General features: G+C 45.4%; 1 protein-coding gene across 1 annotated transcript in view; it reads left to right on the top strand.

Moving 5' to 3' along the window:
* LOC118101047 (glutamate receptor ionotropic, NMDA 2C) overlaps window positions 1–8,639 on the top strand; it is a 40,390-nt gene extending 31,751 nt beyond the window's left edge. Inside the window, exons 13-16 of the mRNA XM_035146676.2 lie at window positions 1,508–1,668; window positions 2,666–2,853; window positions 4,145–4,377; window positions 5,783–8,639. Coding sequence (XP_035002567.2) covers window positions 1,508–1,668; window positions 2,666–2,853; window positions 4,145–4,377; window positions 5,783–7,327 — 2,127 coding nt within the window. The 3' untranslated portion in view covers window positions 7,328–8,639. The remainder of the gene's footprint in view (window positions 1–1,507; window positions 1,669–2,665; window positions 2,854–4,144; window positions 4,378–5,782) is intronic.
* The last annotated feature ends 3,685 nt before the right edge of the window (window positions 8,640–12,324 follow it).

Raw genomic sequence — 12,324 nt, 5'->3', positions numbered from 1 at the left:
TAGTTTTTCATAGTTTTAACTACACTCTGCAAGTGATATTACTTTTAAAAGTACAGTATATGTAAAAACAAGTACTTAATAACTTTTACTCAAGTAGAACAGTTCCTCTAACTGAAACTTTATTCAAGTTTTAAAGACATTTTTGTGCACGACCACAGTGGAAATCTTCCTCCGATCAGAATATCGACAGAATCTCTTCTCGCCCGGCAGCGGAGGAACATTAACGTCGACTAATAACTGTGTCAGTGTGAGAACTGCTCATCTGAACTGTTCATTTCTAACCTCTGTGGCGCTTTTGTTCAAACAGCTGTGTGTGATTATATTATCGCACACTCACATTTTGATTGGCCCATTCATTTGCGCTCGGCTCAAAAGGTCGTCGGCGTAACGGTGATGAATGGCTCTTTCCTGTTTACGGTTTAATTGAGCTCGAACAGACGAGTTTCTGCTTCATCCGGCGTCGAGAGGCGTCAGGTTGAAGTGGATTAGCAGCGTCTGTGAGCGGCGACGTGATTCAAAGTGACGCGTGTGGACTGATGTCAGATTTAATCAAACCGAGGTGAGTGAGTGGCGTCCGGCTCGTTTCTGCAGGATTGAGTTCGGCCGCCGATTCGATCAGTTTTGAGGATAAAAAATGAAATGACTGGAAAATGGATTTCGTTTAACTGAGTAGATCCTCGTCCTCTTTACTCTCTTCTACCTCTTCTTCATTCTGGTTACGCTCTTCTCCTCTTTTCACAATTTCTCCTTTTGGGTTTCTTGCACGTTTCACTCTATCCTCTCTCCTATTTCCTCTCCTTTCTTCTCCTCTTTTCTCCTCTTGTTTCCTTTCCTTCCTTGTCTTTTTATCTTATCTATTTTTTCTCTTCTCTCATTTCTTTTCCCATCTTTTCACTCCCTCTTTTTCTTCTCCTTTTACTTCTCGTTTGCTTTCTTTTCCTATTTTGTCTTCATGTTTCCTCTCTCCCTTTTCTTTATCTTCTCCATCCCTCGTTTTTCATTTTGTCTCTCCTCTCTTATGTCCCTTTCCCTCCTCTTGTCTTCCCTCGTTTCCTCACCTTTATTTCCATCCTTTCTCTCCTCTTCTCATTTCCTCTCTCCTCATTCCTTTCTTTTCCGTTCCTCTCTTGTTTTATCCTCATGCTTCCTTTCCTTTCCGTCTTCCTTTCTCCTCCTCTCTCATTTTCTCTCTCCTCATTCATTTTCTACTCTTTTGCTTTATTTTCATTCCACTCACACTTTCTTTTCCTACTTCTACTCTTTACTGTCTTTAAATCTTCTCCGCCTGTCTCTTCCTCTTTCTGTCGACTCCTCCGTTTCTCCCATCTCCCCCTATTCTGCTCTCCCTCCCTTCAGTCTCTCTCCTCTCCTTTCGTTTTCTCCTCACTCCCTCCTCTCTCTCGTCTCCTACTATACCTCCCTCTACTCTCCCGTCTCCGTCTTCTCATCTTCTCACATCTCCTCCCCCTCTCCCTTTCCTCACCCCCACCTCTCTCTCTCCCTACAGTTCCAGAAACCACACGAGCATTACCCTCCTTTTCGCTTCGGGACGGTCCCCAACGGGAGCACGGAGAGGAACATCCGCAGCAACTATCCCGACATGCACATGCACATGATGAAGTACAACCAGAAGGGGGTGGAAGAAGCACTAGAAAGCCTCAAAACCGGGTACAGTCTACTTGTATACGTGTAACACAATTAAATATGAGGTCAATTGGATCATAATGTGGATGATTCAGCAGAGACTCTGCGCTCTTTGTGTTGTTGCAGCTATTTCTGTATTGGGCCGATGTGACGGGTGTATTTTTAGATGAAAAAAGTCTTGTGTTGTGTTAATTTGTATAGAAAAGTGCTGTCAAACGTCTCATCTCCTCAAAGAACAAACTCAAACACATCTGAAGAGCTGCAACAGTGATTTTGCACATTTTCAACATCCACAAATTGTGTCCGTGTTTTATTTTTGAAATAAGTCGTAAATCCATCAACGTGATCATTTTGCCACTTTTATTTTTAGTCGAGCTAACCGCGTGGCTCGGTGGAACGGCAGCGGCGGTGGATTGATCACCTTTAAAAGACCGTCATGGTCACCAGATGATGAACGCCACCTCAGGACGTCCGCAGCTATAAACCAGTTCAATTTGAACTGGTTTTAAGACCATTTTTATACCACTTGAAATTGAATTTATACCCAAAAGTGAAAATACACATTCAAGTCGTTTAGAGTCCACCACCTTGATCTCCATTGTCCCAAGTTTGAAAGACTCTGAAAACACAGCCCAGTTTGTGCTTTATAAAAACTTCCAGGCACCGGCTTTAACCGGCATGAGACCTCGTCTTTCTCAGGCCACTTATCATTAAACTTGCATGTCCATAAATTAGCTAACAGGATAGAAAGGCCTCAGTTTAATGCATAAACTTAACCAGAAGTAGACCAACGACACAGCGCATCTGGGAACCAATAATCATTTGAGAAGAGACACTTCCATGGTGAACTTTGGGAGCCAAAACAATTAAGAACCATCCAATCTAAGTTTAGGACAATTTAATTATCTTTAATCCCTTTTATACAGAGTTTAGGGCAAGGAAGAGTTTAGAAAAAGTCTTAAAATATAAACTTTACAAATAAGAGTTCTCCGATGTTATCTAATAATTTATCTGCTCGCAGGAAACTGGACGCCTTCATCTACGACGCTGCCGTTCTGAACTACATGGCCGGGAAGGACGAGGGCTGCAAGCTGGTGACCATCGGCAGCGGCAAGGTGTTCGCCACCACGGGATACGGCATCGCCCTGCAGAAGGACTCCCGCTGGAAACGGCTCATTGACCTGGCGCTGCTCCAGTTCCTCGGCGATGGTGGGTGGGCGATGGGCGCCGATACAAACCCAACACAATATAGTACACACGGTTTTATCTGCGTGTGTTTGTTTCCGTTTCACCGTATGAGAACCGTGGAACTGGCTTCAGTCCGGTTCAGTGTGTGCTGCATCAGCAGGGAAGCGATGTCACAGGGAAGAGTTAATATCCTGCCGTACCACAGGGAGCGTTAGTGATATGATTATTTCTACAACACACTCACAAACACACACACATCCCACCAAGCTACACAAACACACTCACCATGACGGCCGCCAGTAAGGACTTAATACCCTCTGTCCTCTGAGAGATTAGGACCAACCCACACACACAAACACACACACACACACACTCACCCTGAGCTTTCTGTGATGATATAATAAATAATGTGTTTATGGTTGACATACGGTGAAAGAGTGATAAAATGGCTGCGTTCTCCCAGAGGCCTCCTGGGAGAACGCAGCTCAAGAGGTGGCCACCTGTTCTCAGACCTTCGGGAGAAGCTTTAGCTAATGGAGATGTGTGAACTGTAAATTCTCCTCATTCAAAACGAGCTTTATCAGCATTTAACCCATGAATAAGGATAAAGAATAAAGTATAAGTGGGGGTCACTGTTGTGGCTCCGCTAATAAAAACAGCTCCAGCATCATGTTTATAAATGTTTGACACCTCGAGGGATTTAAATAAATTGATACTAATGTTTAGAACGACTCAAAGAGGTCAAAGGTCAATGTCGCAATGACCTCACAAAGCAACATTTTGCCTTGTGAACGCAACATCTCAGGAACGCCTCAAGGGAACCCTATCAAACTTGGGCCCAATATTCACTTGGACTCAAAGATGAACTGATTAAATTTTGGTGTTTGAAGGTCAAAGGTAAAAAACACTGTGACTTCACAAAACAAGGATTGGGTCTCTTGAACTAGATAACAGCCTCGAGGGAATTTCTTCAAATTTTGACCGTTTGTCACTTTAATTCAAAGATTAACTGTGACTGTGACCTCATATGAGTCTGGGAAAATAAATATTATATAGACTGAAACTGCACTTGTTGGCAGAGGCGTAAAACACAAAGGCGATTCCCGTACTTCAGCCCCTGCAAGCACTTTATATCTGAACTTAACTTGGGTTTATTGTCAGCACTTGAACCACATTCATAGTGTCTCCTTCCACTCCACAACACATCCAAAACAACAGATGGCTGCGCAGGAATGGATCTGTCTGATTGGATGTGTCCTCTCATTCTCTCTGTCTTCTCTTCCCCCCCTGTTCTTTTCCTACGTCCCCACAGGAGACACCCAGCGCTTGGAGACGGTGTGGCTATCGGGCATCTGCCAGAACGAGAAGAACGAGGTGATGAGCAGCAAGCTGGACATCGACAACATGGCGGGCGTCTTCTACATGCTGCTGGTGGCCATGGGCCTCAGCCTGCTGGTGTTCGCCTGGGAACACCTGCTCTACTGGAAACTGAGACACTCCCTCCACAAGTCTCACAAGCTTGACTGCCTGTTGGGCATCAGCAGGGTGAGACTTCACAATACGTCAATCAATTACATTTTATTTGTTCAAGCTCATATTCACAAATCCAGAGGGTGTTTGTTATTTATGAATCCTTGTTTAGTCCGATTGCTGATTGCTTGGTTTATGGAGGTGATTTAGAAAATTTGCTTCACTGGATTTCACATTGATTATTTAGTTAAGTGACTGATTGGCCGGCTGTAATTGGATTAGCTGAATAACAGCTTTGTTGAGTGATTGAAAGATTGGTTGAATGTTTTGACTTTAAGCTGCTGTTTGGTGCTTTTTTCCATTTAAAATGCAGCTTTTAATGAACTGGCTTTTATGTGATGATAAATGAGGGAAGATGGACGTGTATTTGCATGTAATTACATAGTATCCTTGCAGGGCTTTATTATTAAATTAGCTAAAACGGCGCTGCATTCTTAGTAGAGGGGAGGGAAAGAGAGGAGGGATAAGAGAAAGACAAGCGGCACTAATTTTGCTGTTTACTCAGCATTTAACTTTGACTGCTTAATGCTCATCCCCAGATGCTGTCGTTTTGGGAGCGTGGGCACTGAGGCAAAGAGCTGAGGCTGAAGTTACAGCCAGGGAAACGTCCATGGTCACCACCCTCTCAGCTCATTTACTGTGTAATTACACTATTGTGCCTGGATCTGAGTTTTATCAGATTAACGGCTAAATGGCGATCTGATCATTAATCCATACGGGGCGGCCCCAAGGGCCAAATTAAATTTGCCTCTTTCAGGATCTCTCAGTCAACAGAAAGCAGTCCTGGGATTTGGCTCAGTTAGTCCGTGCAGTCGGAGACGGTTTGGTCTGCGGGGGACTTTACGGCGCATGTGTCCATGTGCGTTTATTGGGGCAATCCTCTCAGCTTAAACTGTTTTGCTTTGAGTCCCAGGAGAATGCATAATGAATTTGTGATACATTCTTGCCTCGGTGATCAAGTGAGATATAAATGAAATCAGTTTTTTTTTTTTTTTCATTTTACTGCCAGTGGGATTTTTATTAGTTGTGGGAATTGGATCGTCGATTTGAGATGCACAAAATCTCGTCTGTGAAATTATACCCCACGGGACCAGTCGGTTGATTTAAGGTTAAACAGTTTGTAGTAATGACTGATTTAACTGCAAATATTAATTCATAGTCTTCTCCTCCTTTTCTTTTACTACCTCTTGAGACCTTTTTAGACATAAACTAAAAACAGTCTTAAAAACCAAAAGCTCTCGAATCCGATTGTCTATCCAAGTCGTCTCAGTCTTCTGGGTGTATGACTCTTCTTTTTCGTATTTGTATTCTTCTTTATTTTCCGTTTTGCGTCCGACACGTGTTAGAAACGTCAACGACACGCTCATCGATTGACTCTCTTTGTGTTTTTCATTCTCTGTGCATCTCCTCTGTCTCTCAGGGTATTTACAGTTGTTTCAACGGAGTGGAGGAACCGGGGCGTTCTTCCGGTTTGGCCAAACCTGACCTGACCTCCAACTACGCTCAAGCAAACATGCTGAAGATGCTTCGTACTGCCAAAGATCTGGTCTCCACTGCCAATGTTGAGAGCTCCCTGGACAACGCCACCAAGACGATAGAACACTTGACCCGTCATGGCGGCAGCTTGCCTGTTCGTGTGCCGCAGATCGCCACTGAGGCCGTACCTGGAGGATTTGCGTATATAACTGAGAATCACTCCTCCCTCCCGCAGCGCTCGCTGACCCCACCTCTGGTAGCTGTTACCTCTCTGAAGCAGCAGAGGAGCATGAGGCCCACGCCGCTCCGCTACACACTCCCGACTCGCTCTACTTCCTGTCTGTATGACCGTCCACTTCCTGTATCCAGCCTCAGCAGCCCCCACCTGGCCGTGGGTGAGCCCCTCCCTCATCAGCACCCACACCACTACCAGACCACCGGGCGACTTTACGTAGACTCTCACTCGCCGTTCGTCCCCTATGGTGATCTACAACTACCCGACATCTACGCCTCTCACCCGGTCGCCTCGCCTCAGAACCAGCACCTTCCAGCCGGCCTCTCCCGACGGAAAAGGAGGTCCAAGAGTTTCCAGTGTGAGGAGGGGGAGTTGGAGAGGAGGAAACACAGGGACCAGGAGATGAACAACCAAAGTCCCGTCTGTCTGAGCGAGCTGAAAGCCAACCACCTCCAAGAAAACCACATCTCTGCCCCCAGCGTTGAAAGCATCTACTCAGGGGAGGTTGTGGGTCCTCGGGTGGAGAACTACGGCTCCTGGCCGCCAGAGGACCTCATGCTGAGAGGCAGACGCAGGCACCGCCGCCCCTCTTTCCTTAAAGCCACATGGGGCAGCGAGCAAATCCGTCAGCTCGACGAATCCCAGTCATCCCTGTCCAGCCAATCACCTTCCACCCTGCCAGACCTGTTCCCATGCATTCTCACACCAACCACGCCCGCCAAGGCCTACAACCCCGCCCACCTTCGAAACAACCTGTGCCTCTCACGGAACCAGGCCTACCTCCACATCAGGGAGGACCAGAGGAGGCCCAATGGCCGTAAGGGCCAGAGGCTGCGCTACTCCCACTCCACCCACCTGCCCACGTATGGAGAAGCAGTGCGACATGGGACTGGGTTTGGACGGGGGATGGTGCGGAGGGCTACCAGCTTGCTCAGCAGACAGTACGCCCACTACCTGAACTCATATCCAGGACTACCCCTCTACCACGGCCCACTGGACCTACAGCACCACAGCCAGGCTTCCAGCAACCCCAGCCCAGTGTGCCAGCTGCTGGCCTGCGGCGGCGGCGGGCGATGCGGGGGCCAGCGGGCACTGCTTTACCAGGACAGTGTATATGGGGGCTACGGGGTCTATCAGGGGTCCCAGACTGGTTTAGAGGCCCAGGGATGCCACGGAGCGGGGGGCCAGCCTGCAGGGAGCCCCTGTGTTCTCCGCCCCTGGCGACGGGTGTCCAGCCTGGAGTCTGAGGTCTGATGGGAAAACAAAAGGACTTCATAAGATGGGTACTGTGGATTTCCCGAGGATGAGACCACTGTGGAGAGGGTGTAGTGGTTTGATTAATGAAACAGGGAAAAAAATTATGACTTGAAGTAAGTGGTCATTTTCTGTGACTTTGCTTGGTAAAAAAAAAAAGTTTGGGTCTGCACATTTTACAGAAGACGAGGATGGACGAAGACCACACTGGTGTTAATTCATCCTCCAGAAAGCTGTGGGAAGCTGGAGCTGGCAGGTTTCACTCGCCGCTTTCCCACGGCATCGCTTCTGTGTTTTTCCGTGCTTTAATGTGCACCAAGATTTACAACAGTCCACGGTGTTGGCGCATGGTCTGTGTGTGTGTGTGCGTGTTGTGCGTATTTTATTGTGGATGGTTGGGATTCGGTCGTGGGTGTCGTCTGGTAGATGAAGCGTTTACAGCTGGGGTAGAAAATATGGGAGGAATAAAGAATAGTAGCCACAGAAACACAAGCAGCCGTTGTAGCAAGATTTGTGAAGACGGTGGAGTTTAAGTCCAAAGTAAAAAAACTAACATCCAATATTAAAACAACAGCAGAAGAGCAACACATTCCTAGAAGAACTCATCATTCTGAGACGTCTGTTTGTGAACATCAGGTAACTTCTTTGAGTATTTACACCGTTTTTGGAGCTAAACCCTTCACGTCTTCATTTAGCGACGAGTCACGGGAAGCAGAGACTTTGTGAAAACAGTCCATATGAACACAGTCTGCAAAGTGATGAAGGTGTGGGGGGACAGCATTGACCAGCACTCGGTGTCTTAAACCTTGGACTCTTCCTCACTGGGTCTCGGCGTGAGGCCACAGTACAGCACAACATCACACAGGGCCTCACAGTAAATAACTTCTGTATTCAAAGTACTACATCGATATAGATAAGATGTGCTATTTGAGGCTGGTTAGTGTCATATTCATGTATTCTACATATGATAGGAATTTATAGTCACTCTTTAAAATTTTCTAATTACACTTCTGGCACATTCTGATGTTTTTCTTTTTTGTAAAGCTATTGCTGATTTACTGGAATATTTGTTATTATTGTATTAATTCTCATCAGTTGGCCTATATTAACATTTTCATCACTCTCTCTCTTTTCCACTCTTTTATATTCCCTCATCACCCCCCTCTTCCCCCCCCCCCCCATTCCCTTTAACTGTTTAATGATTGAATTTAAATGAGGTAATTGAAAGCTATTCTAGTATCTATATTACCTGGCTCCCTTACCCTGTAATTAATCACCTAGACCAATTAAAGAGCCTTTTTGGATGAACCAGCGTGCTCGTGTGTGTCGTCTTTGGAGAGACTTGAACTTTCTATTTCTCAATGCTCGCTTCAAGGAGACATATTCTCCTCATATTCAGGTTCATGGTTTTTATTTGGTGTTTCACTTGAAAAGGTTTTCATGCTCTAATGTTCAGAAAACACACCGGTTTCCTCAGACTGTCCATTGCTGCAGCTCCTCTTTTCAGCCTCTGTCTGAAACACTTGGTTTGAGCTCCTGTCTCTTTAAGGCTGACCTCACGTTAAAGCCCAGCCTGCTCTGATTGGCTGGGGGGTATTATGACATCACATCGATGCGGAAATAGCAATGACTACTGACGACCTGTTTCAGGAGTTTGGCATTATGTGAAATGTTCTTATACTTTATCCAGATCTGCTCCAAAATTTAATGGATTCTGTCCTGACCCATGCTACATCCTTCCACTAAGTTTTGTGCTAATCGATCCAGTAGTTTTTGCGTAATCTTGCCGAATAAAAGACAAACAAACGCAGACGAAAGTAATACAAATGACAGGAAAAGGACGGCGCAGAACAAAACGTGTGAAAGACGTTCTGATGGTGAATCAAAGCCTCCTCCTCTTGTCAGTTTGTCATCGGCTGCAGCGTCCTGGAGGAACATCCCCCCGGCGTCCGGGTCACATGTCAGCCGGTGACTGACACAAATACGCCGCAGAGAAGAGGCTGAAGAAGATCTTCTCCTTTTACCTCCAATCTGCCGTCAAACTTTCGAACTCCTGACAAGGTTTCTGACGGGTTCGCTAAAACCTGACGGAGCGCTCGTCACTGACACCAGCAGCGCTCACCTGTAGCGGGTTTAAAGACGAGCCGCTCCAGGCCAAGGTGACCTGTTGCCATGGCAATTACTCTCTCTCTCTCTCCATGCTGTTGGCATGACGAGATAAGAAGACTCCATTCGCGAGGCCAGATGAGTAATGTTGCAGAGTGCCAACATTGAGTGCTTTGATTTTTCCATTACTCTCTGCTTTGTTACTGGAGCGCTGCTGTAGATTGGACCATTATATTGATTTAATCCTCCGCCGTGCTACTGATCCCATATTTTTAGAGTTCAAGATAATTGGAGTCCCTTTCATCGCTGAAGAGCAAAGAGGGTCAGTTTGCCCCGATGATTGTGTGATTAGGAGAAACGCTTGTCGGCCTGGATTCGTGCAGGCACAGGTGGACTTGATCTTTTTCTGTCGACTGCAAATATCTGTTTGTGCGGACGGATGAAGCTAAATGTGTCATCATCACTGACATATTCTGTGTTTTTAAACCCGCTATTTATAGAGAGTTAAATATGACAAAGTCGAGGATAAGAGAGAAAGTGACGTTAAGCTCAACTTTGTGTTTTTTAAGAACAAATCATATCCCAAAAATAACTTTCTTACAGTGAAACGTCAAAACACATCACCTCCTCGAATACGAATTACAGCTGAAGGCTTTCACTGCGAAATGAAGCCCCATCTGTTTGAAAAAAATAATCATCTTGCTTAATTTTTAGCATTTTAATTAACTAATTTAGACACTTTAATTAGCTAATTAACTATTGAATTAGATTTCTCTTTTTCTTTTTTACTTTTTTCAACTTCACACAAGGAGAAATCATGCAAAATGAGGTAAAACACAACCTGTTGCGAACCCCCACGTTCCAGAGTTACACCCACCGCTGGCTGCGATCACAAATCCTCTGTCAGACTAAAGCACTTAGTGACATTTTGCTTGTTGATTGTACATTTTTCACTGTGATACTGATAAACACATAATCCAGGAGGCACAGAAGAAGATGCTGCTCTTCATGAACTGTGCGTCTCAGGTCCTCCGTTACACACTAATCATCCAGAGGAGATTTCATGCTTCTGCAGCGGAGGTTAGGAACTCGTTCATTTAGACGCTCTCCACACAGCTGGGGCTGACACAAGTGTCGCATCCAAATGTTTCACGTCTCCAGAACATTTTTAAAAGCGACACGATGTAACTTTTACCGAGCGACAGCGCCCTCTGCAGACATATGTGGTGGTAATTCTTTTTTTTTTTTATTATAAACGATCTATTTGCAAAAATGCGAAACAATTCTTATTACTACATTATAGTTTCTAATTTCTAAAGTGTTGTAATAAGAAACACAATGATGAGCATTTAATGCAGCCGCTCAGATGTGTGTGTGTGCGTGTGTGTGTGTGTGTGTCGGCTACATGTTTGTATTGGCTCCATCAGGATTGATGAAGAGCCTGTCTTTCCAAATGATGAAAGATGTGAGTCGTGCATATGAAAAAACATCAATGGAAACACCTGGGACGGGCTGCAGACATCACAACACACACACACACACACACACACACTAATACACATTTCAACATGTGCACATTCAAATAGTCGTCCTCTCACATACACCAACTCTTGAAATATGAAGCCAATGCAAAGATGATGAACAATTAGGCTCCGTCACCAGCGTGAGGATTTAATATTCATGTCAGGAGGACACTGGAGTCTATGAGGACCTCAAACATTATTCATGTATTCACTCATGCACACACACACACACACACACACACACACACACACACACACGTCACTTCATATTTTTCCACCAGAGACTTTCAACTCTTTTATCCATCTGCTTATTTCTGAACTCTTTTTTTGAAATAGGATTAATGTCAAGAGCTGCAAACCGGCGTCCCAGTGGATTTTAAAGTACACAGATGCTGTTTATATGTATATAAACAACAAGCAGCAACCTTGACAGGGCACAACGTCTGGAGGCGCCAGAGGACCCGGGTCCGGTCTCCTCACGCCTCCCCCCCCGCCTGAGAATAAATTGCTTCACATATCGCGGCGGCAGCTCCAGATGCTCCGAGTCACCTTGAGACAAAAGGCTAGCCTGGACCTCCCAGATAGGTGAGAAGGGAGCGGGAGAACAGAGGAGATAGAAACAAATGTGGGAATAGAGAATAGCAGAAATATTTAGGACAAAGGTAAAAAGGATCAAGAAAACTAGAAATAGCTGAGGTGATGGTCGGGAATCGTCAGAGAGAAGAGGAGGAGATGAGCTTTAGAGGAGATGGAGAGAATAAGGGAAAGGAGGTGAGACAGGGAGGGAGGAGCGGAACATAACGGAGCCATATAGGACAGAGGATATCGGAACAGGTGGGACGTGGGGAGGAAGTAGAGGGACGGAGGGACGAGCCAATTTATTTCCACGTCTGACAGAGAAGAGGATTAAGATCTGAACTGCGGGACAATGAGGGTCCCTGGAAAAAGTTCAGACATATCTACATTTGCGATGAAAGCCTTATTACAGGGAGATCCCAGAAAAATCATTAGTATTTAACCGACATGTATAAATAAACATGACAGCTGCTCTCTATCCACCAGCACATTAACTGAATCATCAAAGCAGCACAGCGCTCTGACTGTGACAGCTGTCTGTGCATATGAGGAAACATATTATTGTGCTACACTACGCAGTTAAACTTTGAATTTCAGGATCTGTTGTGTGTGTGTTTCTTACTGTGTGTGTGTGTGTGTGTGTGTGTGTGTGTGTGTGTGTGTGTGTGTGTGTTTCTACTATCCGAGACGATTGGATCTGCCAGCCAGCAGGAACGTTAATTACTTGGGCAATCTTCAGGCTCACTTCCCACAATCACATCCCCATCTCTGGTATGGGAATGAACTCTGTCA

Source organism: Hippoglossus stenolepis, chromosome 21 (genome assembly GCF_022539355.2).
Source record: "Hippoglossus stenolepis isolate QCI-W04-F060 chromosome 21, HSTE1.2, whole genome shotgun sequence".
Taxonomy (NCBI): domain Eukaryota; kingdom Metazoa; phylum Chordata; class Actinopteri; order Pleuronectiformes; family Pleuronectidae; genus Hippoglossus; species Hippoglossus stenolepis.
Note: the sequence above shows the minus strand (reverse complement) of the source record. Positions and strands in the feature narration are given on the sequence as shown.